This window comes from Podarcis pityusensis, assembly GCF_964106645.2.
Source record: "Podarcis pityusensis genome assembly, chromosome: 17".
Classification (NCBI taxonomy): domain Eukaryota; kingdom Metazoa; phylum Chordata; class Lepidosauria; order Squamata; family Lacertidae; genus Podarcis; species Podarcis pityusensis.
Window position 1 is genome coordinate 31,552,891 of NC_138042.1, and position 25,542 is coordinate 31,578,432.

The following is a 25,542-nucleotide window of genomic DNA, read 5'->3' on the forward strand; positions in this document are numbered from 1 at the left end:
GCCCACCCCGCCCTGTCAGCATCCCTATAAATTCATTTTACTTCTTTGGCCATCACCATCCTTTTCCCGCAGTTCACACTCAAAATGAACTCAATTTACACTTCTGGGTGGGATTTCCCTTCATCCACACTCATTTTTATGTATAAATTCAGCTAATGTTTATTTTTCCAAACCACCCTACTAAATTCTCATTGCCTTAAGTCGTTCCTCCTGCAATTTGTTACAATTCAAGCAGTATCACTAAGGGGTGTGTGTAGGAATCCTGCCTCCAATGGAGCCTCCACTTTCAGTGGCAGTCAATCCTTCTGCTTAGAACAGCAGGATAACTGACGGCAATGAATTCACAATGCATCATCTGTAAGCTCAAATCTGAGGTGGGAGGTGGTGGTATTGATTGGAGTAAATTTTCTTTTATCGCCCTTTAATTTTATTTGACCCATGCAAAGTGTTCTCCCCCAGAGACACAGCGCAGCACAACAGCATTTCCATTTGCCTTGACTGAAAAGAAATATACAGAGGTTATGTCGTGTCATGACAGAGTCACACAACTATAACAATGTGTCCTCTCTGCTTTGGTTTGGAGGGGGGCAGGTGACTCCAGCTGTGCTTTCCAGTGCACTGAATGCAGCAGCTTACACAGCTAAACAAAGAACGCCACACAGACAACTGCATTTGCAAATGCAATGCTCTTTGCAAACTTCCCTGATGGCCCTATTCAATTTGATGCATCTAATGCCAGCATGTGCCTAGGTCATCCCATACAGTGGTACCTCGGGTTACAAACACTTCGGGTTACAGACGCTTCAGGTTACAGACTCCGCTAACCCGGAAGTAGTACCTCGGGTTAAGAACTTTACTTCAGGATGAGAACAGAAATGGCGTGGGGGCGGCGGGAGGCCCCATTAGCTAAAGTGGTACCTCAGGTTAAGAACAGTTTCAGGTTAAGGACAGACCTCCGGAATGAATTATGTTCTTAACCAGAAGTACCACTGTATTATCACATTTATAGTGGGTGATCATAACTGTTTTCGCCTGCCATTTGGAGAGCCACCCCTTTGCTTGACAATATCAGTTGTTAATATGCTAGCTACCTGACAAGAAAAAAATGACAAAGAACAGTAAGTGGTGTGTGCGCCCATCACCTTCTCATCCTCACTTGACCAGACAGACAGTAAGCCAGATCTGAACTAGTCATAAAGAACGTAAAAATAGCATTACTTTCCATAAAGAACTGGATCAGATAGCTAAGTGAGAATTCAAGTGAAATGCTACAGCTGATGAATCCGTCAAATCATAATCTGAATCAGCATCAATAATCAAATTACATCTCTAATTGTTACTAACATACTTCTTTTCCAATGAAAAGCCATGCTTCAGTAAGTGGCTACATTTGCAAGTCTCACTAAACCATAGTTTAGTATGGTGGGAACCTCAGGTGTGTGTACCCTTTCTCCCATCTTGCTTGGCTAGGAAGACCTTTCCTCTTTCAGTTTTGCTTAACCATAGTTTGCCTGAATCAACAAAGTGTGGTTAACATTATATATACACTGTACTTTTCCATGTATAAGACGCCACCATGTATAAGATGACCCCTATTTTTTGAACCCAAAATTAAGAAATCAATATTTTAAACATCAAACAGAACAACTTTGATATTTTATTAAATATTCAAAGCACCAGAACTGGCATTGTTGAGCTTTGTTTTTTTGTTTTTTTTTTTTGTTTGCTTTTTTTTTTTTGGCTCTGACGCCTGGCAGCTTCTTCACGTCAGCCGCGGGAACATAAATAGTGTTTTTTAAAAATATACCCCTGTTCATTCACCATCCGTGTATAAGAAGACCCCAAATTTTGGACTCTTTTTTTTAAAAAAAAAGAACACACCATCTTATACACTGAAAAATATGGTAGTTTGTTTAAAACAAGCCAACAGCATTAAGTCACAGTTCCCCAGATCAGATGTTAATAGATGCGCAGATCTCTTCACCAACTATGATGTGCCCATTAGATCATAAATTGTTACAGATACTATTGATGTTAATGAAAGGCAGCTTTAGAATAAATCATAACATGATTTTAAAACAAAACAAAAGCTACTACTTGTGGGGAAGAAGCAGCCATGTGTGGACAGACTGCTTAGCAATCACTGCTTGTTATTTCTCTTCAACCAACTGCAACCATTAAACCAAACTCTCCTTTAATGTTAAGGAGTATAACTCATTTATCTTAATTACCTTAGAGCACATATCTTAAATATATTCACAAACCTGGAAAGCTAAATTGGCATTTTCATGCATTCCAAATATTTCTGGGTCATCAATCAAAGGAAGGTTTTCAATGTAGTCTTTAAAATCTTGCAGACTGTCAGCCACTGGGGCAAAATATATACCTATTGTATTGAAAGGCAAACACAGCAGAAAAAGGTTACTCACATACAAAACTAATTCAAAATCATAGTACATACATGTGCTTTGTAGTTTAATGAATATAGGGGTACAAGACAGCCCAAAATTTAGATCAAAGTAGTGACACAATTTGGGACGCGGGTGGCGCTGTGGGTAAAACCTCAGTGCCTAGGACTTGCTGATCGTAAGGTTGGCAGTTCGAATCCCCGTGAGCCCCGTGAACGACGTGAGCTCCCATCGTTCGGTCCCAGCTCCTGCCCACCTAGCAGTTCGAAAGCACCCCTAAGTGCAAGTAGATAAATAGGTACCGCTTTATAGCGGGAAGGTAAATGCCGTTTCCATGTGCTGCGCTGGTGCCGGCTCGCCAGAGCAGCTTCGTCACGCTGGCCACGTGACCCGGAAGTGTCTTCGGACAGCGCTGGCTCCCGGCCTCTTGAGCAAGATGAGCGCGCAACCCTAGAGTCGGTCACGACTGGCCCGTACGGGCAGGGGTATCTTTACCTTTAGTGACACAATTTAAGGTTTGAGGTGTTTAACTAAGCTTGCTTTAAAAAAAATATGTATGTGCCAGGGGAAGCATAGTGTGTAGTCTAAGCACCAGTATTTAGCATGGGTAAACACTAACTAAATTAGGCAGATTTCTGAAGCTGTGTATTAGGACAGTAATCCTAGCCAATCAACAAGTGAAAAGACTAATTTTCTTGTTAGGTGAACTGGCCTGGGGGATAGACCATTTGAAGTTCAAAGTATCAAAAGGGCTGAGTGTTGAATAGATGTGAAAATCCAATCCCCTTTGAGGTAATGAGCTTCAGCACATCAAAGGAGGCGACATCCCCAGGGTTATAAGAGGGACCAGAATTTAGGCTTTGGGAGAAGATATGGGGTTAGGGCTGGAGTGATGCAATTGGGGAGCATAAAAGGAAGCATTAAGGTGGGTTGTGCCCTGCAGGGCAACATAGGCTGCAGAGAAAGGATAGTGCTGGGCTTATTGTTGCTGCTGTTAGGAAATAAGCTGGTGTTTTGGGCTTCTGCTGTTGTGAACTTCCTCCATTGCAGGACTTCCTCTCTCCCCTCCCTGCAGGTCTCAGCAGTCCTGCATGTGCTCCACAGGGTCTCCTAGTCAAAATAAAAAAAATCCTTCCAGTAGCACCTTTAAGACCAACTAAGTTAGTTCTTGGTATGAGCTTTCGTGTGCAAGCACACTTCTTCAGATACGGTATCTGAAGAAGTGTGCTTGCACACGAAAGCTCATACCAAGAACTAACTTAGTTGGTCTTAAAGGTGCTACTGGAAGGATTTTTTTTATTTTGACTATGGCAGACCAACACGGCTACCTATCTGTAACAGGGTCTCCTAGGTTTGTGGAAGAAATCTGAGGGATCTCCAAGGGGGAGAGAGGAAGGGCAAGTGTCAGGGGTTCAGGAGCAGAGGCAAGGGCAAGGGAGGAAACAGAGAGCGAGGGAGAGGAGGCAGAAGAAAAGATGAGTGATGACGACGACCCGAGATCTCCGAGTCTTTCCAGTGAATCAGAAGATTCACAGAAAGGAGCACCAGTGGCCAGGGCAAGGGGGGAGCCTAGGGGGACACCCCAGGAAGATAGAGCCAGAGGGGACTCAGAGGGGAGCAGTTGGAAATCAGGACCAGCGTCACCGCCAGAGAGCAGGGAAGAGGAAGGGCGCCAGGGATCAAGCGCTGGCAGCTCACAACAGGGGGGAGGGCACGAGTCAGGAGTGGCCACACCTCCATCGGGGAGCGAAGAAACGGTCAGACGGAAGGTGGAAGGTTGGGCGCGCGTGCCAAGTTCAAATGCACAGGAAGGTGGCGCAGTAGGCAGCCCGGAAAGGGAGCCAGGTCCTAAAGCCCGCCGAAAGGAGGGAGAAGAGTCAGGGGGGTCAGCGTCAGCGTCAGAGGAATCCCGGAAGGAAGAGACCCCGGGGGGCAGAGGGACCCAGAGAAGAACAGTCAGGCGGAAAAGGTGGAGCAAGGCTAGGATATTAAGTTGGTGTACAAGGGGCGGAGACTCAGATGGAGCTTCGCCGATCTAACCATGAGACGTAGAGTTGCACGCAGCAGCTTGAGAATGGAAACTGTAACTCAATAAAGACTTTTATTTAATGATCGCTGGCTAGCGTGATCCTCTGTGAGCTAGGATCTGGAAGCAGCTCTGACAGCAAGTTTGACTGGCTTGAATGGAAGCCAGTTGTGTAAGCGGGTGGCTACAGTTGGATACCATCCAGTACTAATAAACAAACACCACCATGAAGGTAGTTTTCAAACACATTTTGAAGGTGCCACCTTCTAGAGAATGGATCTATGGATCTGCTCAGTGTGACCAATGCAAACAGGGCGCACAAATGATAAATATCCAGGTGCTACCTATATTTAACCATCTACAAGAATGTAATGCATCCGGTGTGATTCAAAGACTCACGAGGACTTCAGACCTTCCAATAGTTCTTGACACTTTTCCCTTGTGTTAAACTTTAAACTTAGATGATCTAATAAAGACTTTAAGGAGTTCTTGTAAAGCTTATAAAATATGCAGTAATCTCTTTAGAATCTATAAAGCCTGCAGGCCTCCTAAATCCCTGAACTGGGGCATTTCTGTTAATAACTTTAACATGCTGCTCTAATCGGAAAAGTTAACTGTATAAAAATAGCACAGTGAAGTGAAATGTTTATGTTGTGATTCCCAGAACAGATATGTGCAATTTACATATTACAGTGAAATAAAACTGCCCTTTCCTAACTGGTTTCCTATAAGTGTTAAATTGAATCTGTATGGATTTACATTCATTCGTGTGTGTGTGTGTGTGTGTGTGTGTGTGTGTTTTAAAAAGCTTCAGTAATTGCATCCCCTTAACAAGGCAATCATGTCTAAGCAGAGCAAGGTGTTGCTGTCTTTCCCAGGGTCTTACATGACATCCCAGCCAGGGGCAGATCTAATATGAAACTAATGAAGCTCAAGCTTCAGGGCCCCTAATCCTGGAAGGGCCCCAGAAGTGAATTTAGTCCTCGTTGCTTAAACATTGGGGGTCTAATAGGCCCAATTTGAGTTGCAAGACTCAAATTTTATTATTACAGTGGTACCTTGGGTTACATATGCTTCAGGTTACAGACTCCGCTAGCCCAGAAATAGTGCTTCAGGTTAAGAACTTTGCTTCAGGATGAGAACAGAAATCGTGCTCTGGCTGCGCGGCAGCAGCAGGAGGCCCCATTAGCTAAAGTGGTGCTTCAGGTTAAGAACAGTTTCAGGTTAAGAACGGACCTCTGGACCGAATTAAGTACTTAACCCGAGGTACCACTGTATTATTATTATTATTATTATTATTATTATTATTAATTTCAACAATCCCAAAGTTTGATAGTCAGTAACACAGATTGTATAAAGATTTGGCAATCGGTTGTGGAACATCCCAACTGAAGAAAACAACAGTGGTTACCCAGACATTGTTGCTGGTTGCAAAGGGGCCCCCCATAGCATGGTGGAGGATATGTTCGTATTCCCAAGCACTCTACCCACTCAGCAGGAAGAGTGCTGTTAGTTGTATATGACAGTTTTCTTCAGTCATCTGAGTCTGAGAAAACAGGTGTGGCTTACTGCTAGATCAGGAGTGGAGAACCTCAAGCCAGGGGGATAAATACAGCCCCCCAGATTTCTCTATGTGGCCCTCAGGACTCTCCCAGTCAACACTGCCTCCTGTATCCCTCTTGAGTGCTTTTGCCTGGCTGGAATGTGTCCCTGAACCACTAGTGAGGTTGAGTGGCTACAATGTGGGCTTAGGACCTGGGAGACAAGGGTTCAAATCCCCATGAAGCTCGCTGGGTGACCTTGAGCTAGTCTCTCATTCTCAGCCTAACCTATCTGACAGGGTTGTTGTGAGGCAGAGGTACTGCCTTGCATCTAAGATTGGGCAGCTGTCATGAGTCGCACGTGTGTGACATCATACATGCACGCAACGTCGCATCACTGGAAAGAGTCCAAGTGGGGAGCCCAGGGCAGTCAAGCTTCTTCTCTTATGCTCCGAAGGAGCCAGCCATTCAACCTGTGTCTTATACATGTGTTTGTGGAATGATCACTTGGGGAATCTTCACTGGAAACAACAGTGTGCCAGTCATGACTGCAAGGGACGTAATTACCTTGTGAATGCCAATATTGCTCTGCCAATCTGGCAAAACCAATAAATACCAATCAAAATATACGTATTCCTGCTCTGTCAGGCAGGAGGGGAAAAACTGAGGAGATTGAGCCTTCCTCCCACAATTATTGGCTTCTGTCTCTGTCACATGATGAGGGAATTACCCAGTCCAGGGGCTTCATTGTCCACCGCAGTAAATTGGCAGACGGTAAGGAGAATGGCTATATGGCTTGAAGCGCCAAAACAGTGAGTTTGGGAAAGGCAAGTCTCTATCCGATGAGCCTGTACACAAGTGGTTGTTATCATAGGACTTAGCTGTAGGCAATAGATTTTGTGTTGTATTGCTGGTGGAAGATGGAAGCCGCGCAGAGTGGCTAGGGAAACCCAGCCAGATAGGCAGGATATAAATTAAAAAATATATTATTATTATTATTATTATTATTAAGCATATAAGTATGTCTAGCATTCAGCAGGTTTTCTATATATAGCTGCACAGTTCTGTGCTGAAAGCGACTAAGGACTCACAACTAAAAATGTATAATAAATGTGTAAACCTAAGGTGCCACAGCACTCTTTGTTGTTTTAACAGAATCTTACAGCCTCCACAGCCTGAAAATATATTTACCTGATTCTGAATATTTATAGTCTTCTTCTAACGTTTCAGGAGCAAAAAACCTCCTTAGGACTGTGCGAAGACATCTCTGATCCCAGGCATCTGTAACTCGTCCTCCATATGTAATTTCACCTGCAAAACATCAGTTTTACAGATTATGATGACATCTTCACTTTTTGTACATAATTCATTTTCTCTGGGTATATATTTTCACATTGCTGAACGGTTAGTTGAGAAAATGCGATGTTCTCAAACCAGAATTCATTGAGTCTTCTTTTCCTTATAACGGGAAAGAAAAGAAGGCCTAAATAAATTAGAGTAGGCCCACTGAAATGAATGCAAGAAAGTTAGTTATGCCGAATAATTGAAACAGGTCATCTTTGAGCAGGACCAACACTGGATACAAACCAGATTTTAAAATTTTTCATTCTACATCTGGACCAAACTAGCTTGTATTCAGAACTATATTTATATGACAATAATGTCCAGTTATTTAAGAAATTTGGATTACTAAATAGGGCTGCCATACATCCAGGATTTGTCCAGTGCTAATAGCATCTGGGCAGAATTTCCGGAAATCGTGAAAATGTCCAGGAAAACCTGGACGTATGGTAACCCATGTCAGAAGTGCTGATTTTTTTGGTGAACTTTCTTAAAAATAACTCAAATGGCAGAAAGATCAGTCTGAAAAAATTGTACTTTTCAGTTGGCAGAATAAATCTACTGTAAAATTGTTAGGATATCTGACTGCTGGAAGGAATACAGGTTAAACCTGAAGGGTTTGAAAATGGCTACTGATGGAGGACTGCTATTGTGAAATTTTGCTTTCTGGATAAAATTCTTTCTACCTTGAGAAAGCTACTGTTAAACGAGCTTTGATATCTTCTGAGTTTGTTTGAACTGGTATCTAATATACTTATTTTGAAGAGATAAGCAAGCATTTCATCCCTTTAGGAACAGATGATATGCATTATTTAATTCAATCCAGGCAAGAATAATTAATAGCTCCCAAGGATAATGTTTTACTGACCAGCCCTGTTCAAATAAGATAATGTCTCCTGACATTTTGTGTATGTCATACCTTTGTTTTCAGATATTAAGAAGCTGGATTAAAGAAACTAATTATTATGTACAGAGGATATTAATGCAGTAAAATGAGACCTTTGTGGTTATAGCAGGGATTTCACAGTCCCTGCATAATATAGTGAGAAAAGAAACAAGAATTGTATTGGCTGGAATGGAATGTGATGACAGTAGCATCTCAAAGTCACATTTAGAGCTGTTGTGGGGAGCAAAATTTCAACAGCTGATGAAATGGAAGAGACAGAGAAGCTCATGCAATTCAGGTTTTCTTCAGTGCAGACCAAGTATGATGTTTTCTGTGACTGTTTTGGAGCTATGGAATTCAAATAGCCATACTGAGTAAACAAACTCAAGACTAGCTGAGTAGAACCATAGGTCCTTCTCTCCTGCAGGAAGCTCTCCAGGCCACCTATCCTCACTTCCTCAAAACTAGTCAGCATGTTCTTAATTCAGAAATAGTGAATGGTAAAAATGTCCTTGATTCCGTAGGTATCCAGATGAGGGGGCTGATTGCTTATGCATAACTGAATTAAGAGTATTTTATCTGCTGCTGTTTACTATTTTTAAAATGGTCTGGAGGTGGATTTTAATCTCCAAGTCCAATTCTAACTGTAGACATTTTCAACTTTGTGTTTAGACTGGTTTCATTGTTGCTATCATGGCTGCTGCCATTCTTGTTGCAAGTCACTTTGGTCTGGGGTTTGCTGTTGTTTAGTCATTTAGTCATGTCCGACTCTTCGTGACCCCATGGACCAGAGCACGCCAGGCACTCCTGTCTTCCACTGCCTCCCACAGTTTGGTCAAACTCATGCTGGTAGCTTCGAGAACACTGTCCAACCATCTCATCCTCTATCGTCCCCTTCTCCTTGTGCCCTCAATCCTTCCCAACATCAGGGTCTTTTCCAGGGAGTCTTCCCTTCTCATGAGGTGGCCAAAGTATTGGCACCTCAGCTTCAGGATCTGTCCTTCCAGTGAGCATTCAGGGCTGATTTCCTTCAGAATGGAGAGGTTTGATCTTCTTGCAGTCCATGGGACTCTCAAGAGTCTCCTCCAGCACCATAATTCAAAAGCATCAATTCTTCGGTGATCAGCCTTCTTATGGTCCAGCTCTCATTTCCATACATCACTACTGGGAAATGGTCTGGGGTAGTGGTTCTCAATTAGCTAAGTACTGCGGACCACATGCTTTTCAAAAACCAAGCCATGAATCCCCTAGTTTTGGAAAATTTGATATCCCTATGATAGTTTTTGTTATGTTAATGGTGCCACGGACCCCCTCAGTGGGTTATGTGGACCCCCAGGGTCTGTGGATCACGAATTGGGAATCACTGATCTAGGGTCCAATGAGCCATGCAGTAAGATATAAATATAATAAACTTAGTAAAAATAGTTGGTCCTACACAGCTGAGAAGGAATCTCGGTGAGACCGCCAGTGAAATAAAACAAATTAGCTGTAACTAAGTGTTTGACAGACATGGGTGAATGCACAAATCTTCACAACTCATACTGACAGAGTACTTTGAGTTGCAATTTGTGCCCACTGAATAGCCTTCACTTAGCAAGCAACCCTGAAAGCACTTGCATTCAGCTCAAAGAATTTGCAGTAATTCTACTCTTCGGCTTGGTAGAATACAGCACAGACAAATAGAACATTTGCTGTTTATAACAAGTGAGATGATTTATCCTGTGACACGGGTAACTACTGGCAAAAAATGTAAAACCAAACAAAAATGAATAAACAAGCATGACATTTAAAGCTCACTTTAAATGTTAGTACTTTATCACAGAGATAATTCAACCCCATTTTGAACAGCATTTGTAGAAACCAAATAGTATGGTAAGTAAAACACTGTAACGTATGCAAAATGCAGTTTTAACTTTAGTGAAATAAAATCACTATCCTAAAAGGAAATATGCACTGCCTAAACTACTATAAACAGGATTCTTTATGTTTTAAACATACATTCTAATCTTAATACATATTCCGCCGTGCCTGACTCTTCACAAATTCTCAACTTCTTCTTAACATTGTTTATTCTTAAAAAGAGTGTCAACTCAAACTCCTTGTGGTCAAGGAAGGTATGCATGCTGATCAGATGTGGATAGCAAGATACATAAAACAGACATAAAATTGGAGTACGTGGCTGTCAGGAAAAATGGGTTCCATGTGCAAGATCAGAAACAGCACTTGTGTTTTGTTGGGATTCAATCTCAATCTGTTAACCATCATCCACCCATTTACTGTGGAATAACATGTGCATGGATAAGCAATAATATCACAGCTGTTATTAAACTGGCAAAATACTGTACCTGTTATATATATGAGGGCATCCCAGGGCACCTTCCCCTCTTGACAATAAAGATTGAGGTTCAATAAGGCGCATTCTCTGTCACTGTCATTAAATTCATAACAAATGTTCCAACCAAGAGGTCCAAATTTTTTCCTCTCCTTGAAGATTAAGAGACAACAAAGAGATTAAATTAGGTTTGATCAGTGTCCTCTGAACTTCACGATGCGGTTTTTGTGGATTTTTTTTATCGTAAAAGGCAAAAGATGTGTACATTCTGAAGAGAAACCAGAGCACGGTGTCTTTTTAGTGTAACAATTATTTGCCTCCTTCTGTTTAGTTTGGCTAGTTTCCTACTGAGTCCCATTTCATGGATTATTTCATTCATTTATTGATCCTGTTAAACTGTGATCATTCTGTCAGGTAGCGCACACATGCTCTAGGAAATTAACTAGGAGAAGGGCTCCTATGGTTTTCGAAAATGTAATGAATATAATTATTTCTTACTCAGGATTTTATTTTATTTCTTTACTGCACCGTTTGCATCTGAGATATGCACCATTAAGGATCCTTGTTGATCTGGAGACCAAGCTGAAGGGCAGGGCTTTTAGATACCAGCAGTGTATAGCCAGTCTTTTGGAAATCTGGGAGGACTAACTAGTAATGTCCATAGGTCAGGAAATCAACCAGTTTTTACAGAGTGAGTGGGTGTGTGGAAAGTCTTGGTTAGGATTGTTCCTCCTTGGCTCTGTGACTTTTGGGGAAGCTGTTGTTTCTGAATTGCTCGGGAATCATCACAAAGCAGAGGAAGCTATGGGAAACCTGGTATAAAAGTTAGATGTAAACACTAGCTTCTCATTAAACATTGACTCTTCTACAGGATTTTACTAATCAAAAACACTGTACAGTACATGAATTCACAGCTCCATTAAATGAATGTCTACTCAGAAGTAAGTTCTATTGCATTTACTGAGATCTACACCAATTCTCAAGTAATAATAATAATAATAATATTTATTACGGCCATAGGCCCATACAGATAAAAACAAGACATAAATAACAGCTTGTGCACGTGGGAAAAAACAGCCGCTAAAACACCACTGTAACAATAAAATGCTATGAGATGGAATGACATGCTGCGCCTTAATTAGCTTGTAGTGCTCCTTGGCAACGCTTTTGGGTAAGGACAGCGACCAGAAACCTAGCCACTTTCAGGGTCGTATGGGTATCCTTATCCTGCAAGATTTGGGCAAGGTGGAATTTTGGAGGGGTACCCTCTAGTTTCTGCATGATTGATCCCAACAAATTTGCCCGTGGCACGTTGAACAAGGGGCAAGTGAACATAATGTGCTGAAGCGACTCCGGCGTCTCCTTATCACATTCGCACATGGCGGAGGCTTGGCCCTTTGAGAATCTATGTCTCAGGACATTGGAGGGAAAAACGTTAAACCTCGCTTTGGTGAAGGCCAGCCTATGGGCAACAGTCGAAAGGGAGGAGAGGTATGATGGAACGCAGTAAGTTAAAGTAATACCAATGTTCTGGGGCGAACAAACACCACCCCCCAGCGTATAATTTCGCTGTAAATCGATGTCATCCAGTCTTTGGCGGATCAGTCTTTGAGCAGTGGTTTGATCTAGTTTTAGGGAATCTAAGGGAGAGATTCCATAACTCAGGAGTTTGGCATGAATTCTACTAGTCCAAAGGCTGGAGAATTCGTCTCGCCATAAGCATTGGACAAGGTAATGGTCTGGTAATCTATGCCACAATGATAACCAATAACTGAAGACTTGCTTCCACAGGCAAGTTTCTAAGGATGCGATCTTCAATTCTAGTCGCATGGCTGCGTTACTTACGCACAGGGGGAGCATTAGGATCCGACGTAGGAATTGGTTTTGCAGAGTCTCAAGAGGAGCAAGATCTGTCATCACGGCCCAGAGCGGGGCAGCATAGGCAAGCGCGGTAACCACTTTTGCCTTGAACACCTTTAGGGCCGAGGGAACATGCAAAGCTCCATCCGAAAAGAAAAATCGGAGGAGCGCATATGACAGAGTTTTGGCCTTATTAAGTAGGTGTTGAATTTGTGCTTTCCACCCCAAATTGTATTGAAAAATAACTCCTAGGTATTGAAATTTTAGGACTTGCTCTATTTTTGCTCCGCCAAGCTTCCATTCGTATAATCTCCGACTTCTGGCGAAAATCAGAATCTTAGATTTAACATGGTTGATGGTTAATTGGTTGAGTTGACAATACGTGGCAAAGATCTTCAGAGCTCTGGTTAGTCCAACACGTGTATAGGATAGAATTACCGCATCGTCCGCATATAAAAGGAGTGGACAGCGGTAATCCGCTAGTCTGGGCGCGTGTGTACTTGGAGATGAGTTGACTAGGGGTGCTCGCATGTCGCTGATGAATAGGTTGAATAGGCAGGGAGCCAATATACATCCTTGGCGCGCTCCCTTGTTTATTGGTATCGAATTTGTGAGGTCGCCCGCAGGAGTAAGTCTCACTCTGGCATGGGTACCTTCGTGGAGCTGACTTATAAGCCATAGGAGTCTTCTATCGATGCCCTGTTTTGCAAGTTTCTCCCAAAGAATATTTCTAGGAACGCTGTCAAAGGCTGCTTTTAGATCTAAGAAGGCAGCACAAAGGTAGCCCCGGGGAGGGGAGGAGTACTTCCGTGCCAGATGGTAAAGAACTATTGCATGATCAGTTGTAGAACGTTTAGTTCTGAACCCTGCTTGTTCATGGCCAATCTGGTTAGTCTCATCTACCCATCGCGATAGTTTAGTCAGCAAAAAGCTGGCATAAACCAATTCTCAAGTATGTATAGTATCTCAACGCTACTACTAAGGGGAGGCATCTATATTTCAAAATTAGAAATGTCCATGTTTCCAAAGCGAAGTTCTTTGGACATAATCAAGATAAACTGAGGCATAATTGTGTTTCACTGATATCCACTTCTGATTCAACTGCTTTAGAATTCAAAAGGAGTCTTTTCATAAGTGAGACTATTACAAATGCATTAGAAATGGAACTTCTAACTTTTCCAGACTGTTCTGGTCTAAAATCTGTACATTTCTGCAATATTTTACTGCACACTTCAGCAAAAATGCAAAATTTACAGGTTGTTTTATTTCAGTACAGGAAACTTGGATGTAGCCCCAGATAACCCCATCTATCTCTGTCCTTAGCTCTGTGACTTACAAAATGTGAAGCAAAGGACGCAGAAGAAACTCTAGGAGAGACAAATGAGAATCTTGGGGGGGGGGGGGAGAGGGTCTCCTGATTCTCCCTTCTTACATGTGGGGCACAGAGTAATTGGACAGCACATTTCCCTCTCCTCAATAGCAATATGCCCTTTGGATTAAATTAAAGCAATAAAGATGCTCATCTACTGCTGTAAACACAGCAAACAGGAATTGTATTTTCTGCCCTCAGAAACATTTGATAATATTTGCTGCTTTAAATTTCCAATAATTAAAAATAACTAATTAAAATATTCATATAAGAAACTCATGCCTAGACCTTAAGATTGTGATAAAAATGAGATAGCCCCCATCTGCACTGCTACTCACAGCAATGTGGAAGAAAGGCAGAATACAAATTTGTGGAGAGGGAGAAAGAGAGAGGGGATATGTTTTCTGAACCGCGTAACATCTACTGAAGCTATTGCTGCTGCCCTTTTTCATATTCTTAAAATAATAAGAGGTACCTGAATGATAGCATGGAAGAAACAAATGCCAAAAATTATTTTTCTCCAGGTTTTCCCCAGGATATTTTCTTCAAAAAACGAAGATGTCATTTCTGTGAATGCTCGTCTGATGTTTGCTCGCAGACCTTTCGGGGGTTCATTGGTTACCTGAATACATACAGATATAAATAAATGTATTGTTATATAGTTACTAGACGGACTGCTAAACATCTGCACTGATAAACTGGCCCATAGCAAATATTCTTGCAATCCTAGGATAACATTACAGTCTGTAACGCTGCCATGAAGCAGTAGTTACAAATATTTACTTGCACAGATATAGGACTGAGCTACATAGGTTTGCCTTCTAGTTCCTCACTGTGTTGTCACATTTAATTTATGAATTAGCAGCTATCTGCATGCAAACTGTATTTTATATTCAGAAGGCGGCTCACACCTTTTAACCACATTAATGCACTGATTGCTTACCCCAGGAAATATATGGAAATGGAACTCTATGTTATGACAATAAGGAAATTTAGAGCAAAGAAAATAGAAATCATCTTATGCAAGAGAAGGGTGGGGAGGAGAAGCAACCAATATATATGCAAGTGGAATAATGCAAGTAAGTAAGAATTGATACTACAAAACAACTCCTATGGGTTTTATTTGGAAATTATATTTTTAAGCTCCTAGATATTGGGTTACTGGAAAACTGCTTTAACCGAGTAGAAACCAATTGTAGCCACAGGTAGTGTTATTAAAATCAGTAGAGGTAGTACAGTTCATGGCAAGACAAATTTTCTGCAAAATCATATGGATATAATACTAAAGGAATGCAGAAGAAAAAGAAGTAATTGAATGGAACTTTTCTCATGGGACGCAGGTCTCCCCAACCTGTCTGGTCTTTGACCGCAATAAAGATTGATTGATTGTCTCCCCAACAAATTCAGAATGCTTTAAAAAGCAGTAACATATGAGGTTCAACTTCAAATGCACACTGCTTCTCAGCCTAACATACCTCACAGGGTTTTTGTGAGGCTAGAAATGGAAAGGACTAGAACCGTGTACCTTGAGCTCCTCAGACAAAAGGTGGCATATAAATGTAAGAAAGCAAGATGGGGATATAATTCCAAGAGCAAGGAAGAGATGGCAAAGACAAAACTGCATGGAAAAGTGGCCTCCTATCCCAATATACCCACTGCCGCTTACTGGCCTGTACCTCAAACGCCATTCTAGGACACCTACCTATATGGTGCTCCCGTTCTCCCTTTAGTTCTCACCATTAACCAAAATAAAGCCCAAGTTTGCATAACTCAATTGTGCAAATTCATTCCCTGCCATCTTTGTCTCCTCCTCTATCACAATTTAACCTGTACAGGGTCTGTTTTTCTGTACTTTTGTTTCCCCCCTTATGTTACTTTTTTAACAAACAAGCAAATAACTAGGTGTCAAGGAAGCAGATGCCTAAAGCTGATCTGACTACACACATGGAGGTTATAGGTGTGTTACCCCCGAGGTGTGTTACCCCTGAGGATGTGGACAGGCTGCTTGGACGCGTGAAACCAACCACCTGTCTCCTTGATCCTTGCTCATCCTGGCTAATAAAAGCAAGCCGGGAAGGGCTAGGCGACGGGCTCTGCGGGGTGGTGAATGCTTCCCTCTGTGAGGGAACATTCCCAGATCCGCTGAAAGAGGTGGTCATTAAACCGCTTCTTAAAAAACCATCTTTAGACCCGGCCAGTATGGCTAACTATCGCCCAGTCTCAAATCTTCCATTCTTGGGCAAGGTGATTGAGCGCGTGGTTGCTGAACAACTCCAGGCACGCCTGGAGGATGCGGACCATTTGGATCCCTTCCAGTCGGGATTCAGGCCTCATCATGGGACTGAAACTGTCTTGGTCGCACTGGTTGATGATCTCCGGCGAGCTAGGGACAAAGGTGAGAGTTGTTTCCTAGTTCTGCTGGATCTCTCAGCGGCCTTTGATACAATCGATCATAACATCCTTCTGGACCGTCTAGAGGGGCTGGGAGCTGGGGGCACTGTTATACAGTGGTTTCACTCCTTCCTCCTGGGCCGTGTTCAGAAAGTGGTGGTGGGGGATGAGTGTTCAGACCCCTGGGCCCTCACTTGTGGGGTGCCTCAGGGTTCCGTCCTCTCCCCCATGCTTTTTAACATCTATATGAAGCCGCTGGGAGAGATCATCAGGGGGTTTGGACTGGGTGTCCATCAATATGCAGATGATACCCAGCTCTACCTCTCTTTCAAATCAGAACCAGTGAAGGCGGTGAAGGTCCTGTGTGAGTGCCTGGAGGCGGTTGGAGGATGGATGGCGGCTAATGGATTGAAGCTGAATCCTGACAAGACAGAAGTACTGTTTTTGGGGGACAGGGGGCGGGCTGGTGTGGAGGACTCCCTGGTCCTGAATGGGGTAACTGTGCCCCTGAAGGACCAGGTCTGCAGCCTGGGAGTTATTTTGGACTCACAGCTGTCCATGGAGGCGCAGGTCAATTCTGTATCCAGGGCAGCTGTCTACCAACTCCACCTGGTACGCAGGCTGAGACCCTACCTGCCCGCGGACTGTCTCCCCAGAGTGGTGCATGCTCTAGTTATCTCCCGCTTGGACTACTGCAATGCGCTCTACGTGGGGCTACCTTTGAAGGTGACTCGGAAACTACAACTAATCCAGAATGCGGCAGCTAGACTGGTGACTGGGGGTGGCCGCCGAATCCACATAACACTGGTCTTGAAAGACCTACATTGGCTCCCAGTACGTTTCCGAGCACAATTCAAAGTGCTGGTGTTGACCTTTAAAGCCCTAAACGGCCTCGGCCCAGTATACCTGAAGGAGCGTCTCCAACCCTATCGTTCTGCCTGGACGCTGAGGTCCAGCGCCGAGGGCCTTCTGGCGGTTCCCTCATTGCGAGAAGCAAAGCTACAGGGAACCAGGCAGAGGGCCTTCTCAGTAGTGGCGCCCGCCCTGTGGAACGCCCTCCCATCAGATGTCAAAGTGATAAACAACTACCTGACATTCAGAAGACATCTTAAGGCAGCCCTGTTCAGGGAAGTTTTTAATCTGTGATATTTTAGTGTTTTTTGATTTCTATGGAAGCCGTCCAGAGTGGCTGGGGACAACCACTCTGGGCGGGGTACAAATAATAAATTATTATTATTATTATTATTATTATTATTATAGCAGTTATTTTAGGTCTCCTGCTGTGGGTTAAACCACAGAGCCTAGGACTTGCCAATCAGAAGGTTGGCGGTTCAAATCCCCGCGATGGGGTGAGCTCCCATTCCTCGGTCCCTTCTCCTGCCAACCTAGCAGTTCGAAAGCACGTCAAAGTGCAAGTAGATAAATAGGGACCGCTCCGGTGGGAAGGTAAACGGCGTTTCCGTGTGCTGCTCTGGTTTCCCAGAAGAGGCTTAGTCATGCTGGCCACATGACCACATGACCTCCCTTGGCCAATAAAGCGAGATGAGTGCTGCAACCCCAGAGTCGGCCACGAATGGACCTAATGGTCAGGGGTCCCTTTACCTTTACTATGTTCCTTATTTCCCAACTTTGGAGACAACTAACTGCCGCCTAAATGAGTACAACTCCACAATGTTCTGGGTGCTGTTTATTCTGGATTTGCATTTCCCATTTTACTATTTTTTTTCCCAAAACATACTACCTTGACAGAATTCTGAAGGACGGTGACAGGGAAGATAGCACATGGCATGGAACTCAAATAGAGTCTGAAGCTTTCATGGATAGAGACATCTGAAAAACAAAACATTTTAGTCACACAACGGTTTAAGGCAAATTACGTTTCAGAATAAAGTGAAGCCCTAAACTGTTTCCCAAATTAAAAACAGTGTTTTAAATGTTATGGGCACTATCTAACAGTCAGTTTTCTCACTGATTCCATTTCATTTCAACAGGTTATGTTAAGCGGGATCTAATTAATTTACAATGTGGGGATAACAAACGGTGGCCCATTTAAAAGAATTGTTGTAAGCATAATGAAGATAATGCATGAGAACAGTTTTTAAAATGATAAAGATGATGATTAAAAGTGAATGAGTATCACAAAACCAAAAATGAGGACACTCGTTTTATAAGCTATTAAAAAAACTACAAACCCCCCCTTTTTTGTTAAAGTCCTAGAATGGCTTCATCTCTTTGAGGTACATAGCATGCCTGAAACAGAAAGGGGGCGGGGGGAACATACTTGGCTCTGTAAAAGTTTTTATAAGCTCTTCCATAGCTAACATCCATGAAACGGCAAGGTGACAGTTCTGCAGAAACACCCAATTTCCCGATTTCAATGCATCCTTAATCATTCTTTCTGCAATAGGTCCTTGACCTTGCCCTAATGAAATGGACTGCACTCTGAAAGACAGAATATATTTTGTTGGTATTCAAATTACATGCAGTTTGCATATATTATTTAGATAACCTATGCACACTTTTTGAGTTGCGTGGGTAGACAAAAATGCTTACTTCTAAGTAAATGTGTTCGGACTGCAATGCGAAATAGTTCAGACATTTTATGTCTAGTGCTGTATCTATTACTTAGGCCTCCAAATAAAAAGAGCTCCACCTTCAAATATCATGCGCATTCATATATGGATTGATGTCAAATGCAAGTATATTGCTACCCCCCCCCCCCCAGCATTTTAGTTACACCTCTTTTCAGAATCAGTTTTGGTAAATACCTTCCTTCCTGGTTGAAAGTTTAAGCTACCAGTAATTTTTGTAAATGATTATTAGTAAGACATTTCTATGCAAACTGCCTCCTCCACTGATAGGAACAGCTACAAAACTTTGAAATTTTATAGTGAAAAATCCCTTGGGCTAGAGATGTGATTTTTCATTGTCAAGTAAACTTCTGTTCAAATATTGCTGGCATATTTAAAAAGAAGAAGAAAAAGAGCATAAATCTATGGTAGATCTCATGTCATTACCATGTGAAAACTGGAAACTCTGATACCTAAAGAAGAAGGCCAAGGCTAAGATTAAAGCAGTGTACATGTTATTTCTAAAATCCCATTAGATCTTGTTGATTCAAGAGAGGAGGACAGACTTTTGTGGCTCCCAGGTATGACAAAAGAATACCACAATGTGTGCCCTTCAGTCACTTCAGGGAAGGAAATTTGCCCCCTGTTGCTCTGTGGGGCAATGAGACCACAACAGTGCAGCTAAAAAGACAGTGTCAGCCTGGTTGTAATAGTGACACATCCCCTTATCTCCCCAATTTTCTGAGTGGGGGAAAACAACTGATGTAGCCAAACCAGTACGTTTTTGAGCACAATTCAAAGTGCTGGTGTTGACCTTTAAAGCCCTAAACTGCCTCGGCTCAGTATACCTGAAGGAGCGTCTCCACCCCCATCGTTCTGGTCGGACACTGAGGTCCAGCACCGAGGGCCTTCTGGCGGTTCCCTCACCGTGAGAAGCAAAGCTACAGGTAACCAGGCACAGGGCCTTCTTGGTAGTGACACTCACCCTGTGGAACGCCCTCCCACCAGATGTCAAAGAGAAAAACTACCAGATTTTAGAAGACATCTGAAGGCAGCCCTGTTTAGGGAAACTTTTAATGTTTAATAGACTATTGTATTTTAATATTCTGTTGGAAGCCGCCCAGAGTGGCTGGGGAAACCCAGCCAGATGGGCGGGGTATGTATGTATGTATGTATGTATGTATAAATAAATATTACTATTATTATCACAGTTGGATTACTGTAATGCAGTCTATGTGGGGCTACCCTTGATGCAGAAAGTGGTAGCTAGGTTGTTTGTAGAGGCAAATTACTACCAGGATATAACACTCTGCTTTCAGGATTGACATTGCCTGATACGCTGCAAGCAGGCTGAGTTCAAGGTATTGGTACTAGCCTATACAGCTCAGGACCAGGTTACTTGAGAAACTGCTTTATCCTTTATAATGTATATTTCTGTATCTTTTAGAACAGAATCATTAATAAAACTTAGAGAGATCATACCCAAATGTTTCATCATATGGAAATCAAATAGTACATATAATGAAAATATATAATCTATACCTTTCTGAATATCCCCGTTCTTTTGCAAACCTCTGGAAAGCCCCCATGGGGTCAGAGCCTGTACTCAAGATGAACACCAGTGGTGTGGAAGGAGACATATCTTGATAAAGAGTTGCCAGATCAACTGGGGGATTCTCTATGAATTGTTTCCCAAGGTTCTCTATTACAAATTCAGTAAGTGCAGAAACAATCTATAAATGTTAAAATAGCCGTTTTACAAATGCAGGGATTAAAAAAGAACTGATTTCAGTTACTTCATTCATTTATTCATTCATTCATTTTATTTATTACATTTGTATACCACCGTTCGTCTGTAGATCTCAGGGCAGTTCACTACATAAAAATGCAAGATAAAAACACAAAATACAAAATAAAACAAGAGGGACCACTCCCTACAAACCAATAAACCTTCTCCCCCCCATCTCCTCCCACAAACACATTAAAAAGAATATTTTGCATAATACATTACTATGTTGTATCAGGGCTTCTGTTACATACAAGTGACAGAGAAAATAATAATTTAATATCATTTTGATGATTCCACTTTGTTTTGAGTCCATGGCCTGGCTCAGAGGCACCCTGGGGTAACTTGAAAGATGGTCAGGGGTGCCGCAGGCAACACTGGCCTCCATCCCTCTTTCCTTCCCTTCCTCCTCTGATGCGCTCTTACGTCTCTGCCTCCCAAAGGCTTGCACAGCTGTTTGTTGCAGCAGCCCTGGCTACAAGCGCCCCAGGCAAATGGTGCCTCTGGGGTTGGCCAGGGCGTGATGGTTGCCAGGAGCTGCGGCATCCTCTGTGTAAGCAAGCGAGAGGGTGAGGGAGGCCAGGCAAGCAGGCCTGCCTGGAAACAGGTGCTGAAAGGGAGCCTTTCCACCATGCAGGCAGGCCCAGCAGCGCCCACTGCTGCCTCCCAAGATTGGCCTCACGTTCACCTTGAGCTGACCTCTGTTGCTGGGGGCATCCTCTTCCCAGGCTCCTATGGGGCAGTGTGAGGAGGCACCTCTCTCTTTAGGGCAGTGGGGAAAGCTCAGAGGCCGGGGCGGTGGTGCCCAGAGGACTCCCAAGGAGAGGAGAGAGGGCTGAGGGAGCACTCCACAAGGGAGGATGTTTGAAAAGGGGTGAGGGGCTGCTGGCTCTGCAGGCAAGGGATAACATAACTGGGCTTTTGAGGAGTACAGCGCATTTCCCCACAGGGGAGCCACAAAAAGAATGCAGCTGGTCAAGGGAGCCATGGACTCAAAAAGGTTGAAAACCTCTAGCCTAGTTAAACTGAAAAGGCCTGTGTTTGTATTTTACAGTACAGAATTAGTTGTTTTTAGGTACTGCATGTAGTGAACACTGGACCACTGAAAAGAACCAACTGTTAGAATCTATGGCAGCGGTAGGCAACCTAAGGCCCATGGGCCACAAGCGACCCACGGGGGTCGTTTAACCGGCCCCCGAACCAAGTCGCCTGCTCGGCAAGTCCCCGCACACTGTGCTAAACCAGTGCAGTGCAGCATGGGGACTCGCTTCCACAGTGCAGGAAATTGCGTCTGCGCAGACTCCAAAAACCGCGTGCGTGTGTGCTCAGATGCACGCGCAATCTGGCCCACAGAGGGATCTCTGCTGGAGTGAACCGGCCCAGGCGAGGTAAACCTTACCGACCCCTGATCTATGGTGACCATTATATGATTCCCACTGGCCTCCCTGGCTGAGGTTGTTGCCAGTGTTGTGTTGGAGGAAACTAGGAATGTGGTCTTGGGTAACTGCAGCATCTATGCTCAGGATTTCATAGTGACCATGGGACTCTCCCAGTCTGCCTATCTTAACTGTTAATAATTAGAAAGGTTGGATAATTATCATCCTAGCTTTTGAGATATGTATGCTGAATTCAGTGGCACAGTTATGACTGGTGTAAGTCAAAACCTAATCTTGCCTTACCTTGCCATAGCTCAGTGGTACAGTACATGCCTTGAGTGCAAAATTTTCCCATCTTTGATTTTTGGCATCACCAGGTAGGGCTGGGAAATAACTCAGCCTGAAACCCTGGAGAGCTATTGCCCAGCGAATGTTGATAATACTGAGCTAGATGAACCAATAGATTGATTCTGTATAAGGCAGTTTCCTATGTCTCTATGTCCTATTCTAGAGTCACAGCCACAATTAGTCATGCACCTAGAGGGAGGCAGGTACAGGCCGTATTTCCCATATGATTGCTTATTATTGAGAATGAGGCAGATGAGGTCTTCCCTCTCTTGCAAACTGCATTTCTGATGGGACATTGACTACATAGCAGCATCACCTCTAAGATAGTGCCTTGAATTGTTATAAGACATGGCTTACCTTTTCTTCCATAAAGCACTTCACCACAATTAACTTCTGAAACATGGTCAGCCTACTGTCCCAGGAATCGTGTGGTTTATCTTCTTTTTTTTTACTGCTTTCAGTTTCAGTTTGAGTTTCAGGTTTATAGTCTTCCCATTGTTCCGGGTTAATACGAATTTCAAGTTGTCCTACAAAAGAGTATTATAATTTCAAGCCACTTTAGTTCACCCTTTCCTAGAAGAAAATCATTATTCAGGTAACACTGGGGAAGCCATAGCTCTATCAGATATGTAACAGTTCTGAAAATACTAGGGGTTAGTTCTTAGCAATTTTCAATTTTCTGAACAAGAGAAGCATATTGAGAATACTGCTGTGAACACTGATAGGATGAAACAGAATGTGTTTGGTTAAACTAAAATACAACATCCATTTAAAATTGGCATACCTTATATACAATATTTTATAAACCTTACATACAACATTTTTACCAGTTGGCAGATGACTACAACTAAACAATTTGAAATTCTATGGAATTTCTGGTGAGAATTTAACTGTACCACTACATACATCAATAGTCCTGGGGTAGCCAATGTGGGGCCTCCATGTTTTAGACTACAACCGCTATTAACCTGTCCCAGTATGGCCAGTGGTCAAGGATGATGGGAGCTGTAGTTTACATCTGGAAAGCATCACTACAAAAATAATAATTATTTTTTGTACTTATTACTCATTTTCTTTATAAAACAACCCAAAGCAATTAACAAAACAGTTCAAAGATTAAAACCAAAACCTAACCAAAACAGAATGCAAACCTAAACACACTTTCGGAGGCTCAAAGGTCAAAAAAAGCACTTCCAATTGAGCCCAGAAACAAATCACACTTCTATTTGATTTCCTTTGTGTGGAAATAGGTTTTAAATCTATATACCGTACTGCAAGTCAACTGGAATATTTTAATATGTCCCACAGCAATGTCATTCACTTAAGATGACATCTAGTGTGAAAACAACATGTATAACAAATAACTCTCGTCAACCCCTGAGCCATCATCAAACAGAAAAAAGTAAATTCAAGTTACACTAACAAAAATCTATTGAAACACAGAAAAACAAATAACTAATATTCAAAAGCAGGCGACGTATCATAGAAGCATACAACTCTCTCATGTTTAGATGCATGATAGGAAAAGTCCTTTACAATCCCATTTCATATTTATCATGTTACCTAATTTAATAAAAATGTGCATCGTCTGTATGTCCGTTTCAATTCCTGCAAAACATGGCAGTGTTTCATCTAAGTCACAGCACATAAACCACGTATTATCTTCAAGCCATGGAATCTGAGGTTTTTCAGTCCGCTCCTATTATAAATAAGACAGGCTATGTCAAGTAGTGTGGTGACAGGTTGCGTAGAGTGTGCAGTCAGACAATTTATTATTTCAAATATGAGTACAGCAGAAAAAAAACCCTTCAAAATGAAGACATAGGTGTTGTTTTTAAGAAAATCTCTTGATCATCATGGAACAAGTGCTGTAATCTAAAACATGCCCACTTGAAATTATGAAGAACTTATTTTCAAATAAATATGGTTAGAAATTGTGTATCAAAAGTATGAGCTTTTTAAAAACATAATTATAGTATTCAGTAACATTGCCTTTCTAATCTAGGCTACTTTATTAGTGTTAAAAAAACATTAACAATAGCATACACTGCCTTGAGTTTCTTGGAGGAAAGCTGGGATACAAATTTAGATAACGATGTTGGTTATAAAAAAATAAAAATAGCAAGCTGGTTATTAAAAAATAACAAGTACAATAAAAAAATCAAACCAACATTTGCAGAATTACATCATATATATGTATGCTACATGTATGCTAGGGCTGTGCACCAGATTTAGCTAATTCCCCAACCAAACCTGGCTGATTTGGGATAATCTGGGTGTTGGTCACATCAAGGTGAGACAGCCCTGAACGCAAAAAGGACCTACCTGCAGCTGCATCTTCATTAAAGAACATAGGGATGCAGGTGAGTTGATGCCTTTCCCACCAACCTCTCCCTCTTCCTGCCTGGCCTCTTATTCTTTCCGCCTCCTGAAGCAGTACCACAAATGACTAACTGCTCCTGCTTACAAGCTGGTAAGCAGAGAGGACCCAATGGTGCCAGTTGTGGCTCCATCACAAGTGGCTATCATGCGTACAGGGGAACCGCTTGCAAAGGAGCAGCCCCTCTCAGGATCGAACCTGCCTGCCCATGGTCAGCAGAGGGACCCAGCATCTTCTACTTTCCCCACTCTCTCCCATCTTAGCCCTGTCTCCAAATCCATGGCAAGGCATGGGTGGCACAGGTGGACCAACCCAATCCACGGGCTATGGATTGGGGTCACAGTGCAAAATTGGAAGGGCTGTACACAGTCCTATATATTCATGTTTTCAGTCTGTTGCACTCTGGAATAAGCAGTGATATGTAGCCTTCTGTGATGAGTTATCAAAACACTCTGAAGAGAAAGTTGCTCGCATGGCTGGGAGTCCCCAGCTTATGCAGTTCCATGACTAGCTGCACCCAGAGCATTGACTGGCCTAGTTTTATGGGACCACATTTGGTGGTTGAAAGTGAGGATACAGACAACGTGCTTGGTGAAGTTCAGTCAGCCACTTGTGCGCATGACCCTCTCTCTTCAAAGTCAATTACATCTAAAAGGGAGAGGAAGTCTGGTTGGGTCTAGGAAGTTAGACATTCCTCTTGGACATAAAGAGTTGTATCAGCATCCTATAAAGATCACTCTTAGGTCACTCAGGGGGAAATCTAGCCTGGACCTGGAAGATGTAAATTATAGGAGCCAACAATCCCTTTATGGGCAAGCGGCTCAAGAATGTGGTCATTGTCCAACCGCAAACATTCTATGATGAAACTGATTGTCTACATCTATTCTAATTAGGCTTCAGGCCTGTTTCTGGAATGGAAATTGTTTTG

At 42.7% G+C, this 25,542-nt stretch overlaps 1 protein-coding gene across 2 annotated transcripts in view; it reads right to left on the minus strand.

Moving 5' to 3' along the window:
- DNAH6 (dynein axonemal heavy chain 6) overlaps positions 1–25,542 on the minus strand; it is a 127,069-nt gene that overhangs the window by 16,171 nt on the left and 85,356 nt on the right. For both annotated transcript variants that reach the window (XM_080986641.1, XM_080986642.1), the window contains 9 exons: positions 23,798–23,933; positions 22,592–22,761; positions 20,267–20,457; positions 18,436–18,596; positions 17,896–17,984; positions 14,239–14,385; positions 10,548–10,686; positions 7,167–7,286; positions 2,265–2,386 (listed from right to left, as the gene is read on the minus strand). In XM_080986641.1, coding sequence (XP_080842767.1) covers positions 2,265–2,386; positions 7,167–7,286; positions 10,548–10,686; positions 14,239–14,385; positions 17,896–17,984; positions 18,436–18,596; positions 20,267–20,457; positions 22,592–22,761; positions 23,798–23,933 — 1,275 coding nt within the window. The remainder of the gene's footprint in view (positions 1–2,264; positions 2,387–7,166; positions 7,287–10,547; positions 10,687–14,238; positions 14,386–17,895; positions 17,985–18,435; positions 18,597–20,266; positions 20,458–22,591; positions 22,762–23,797; positions 23,934–25,542) is intronic.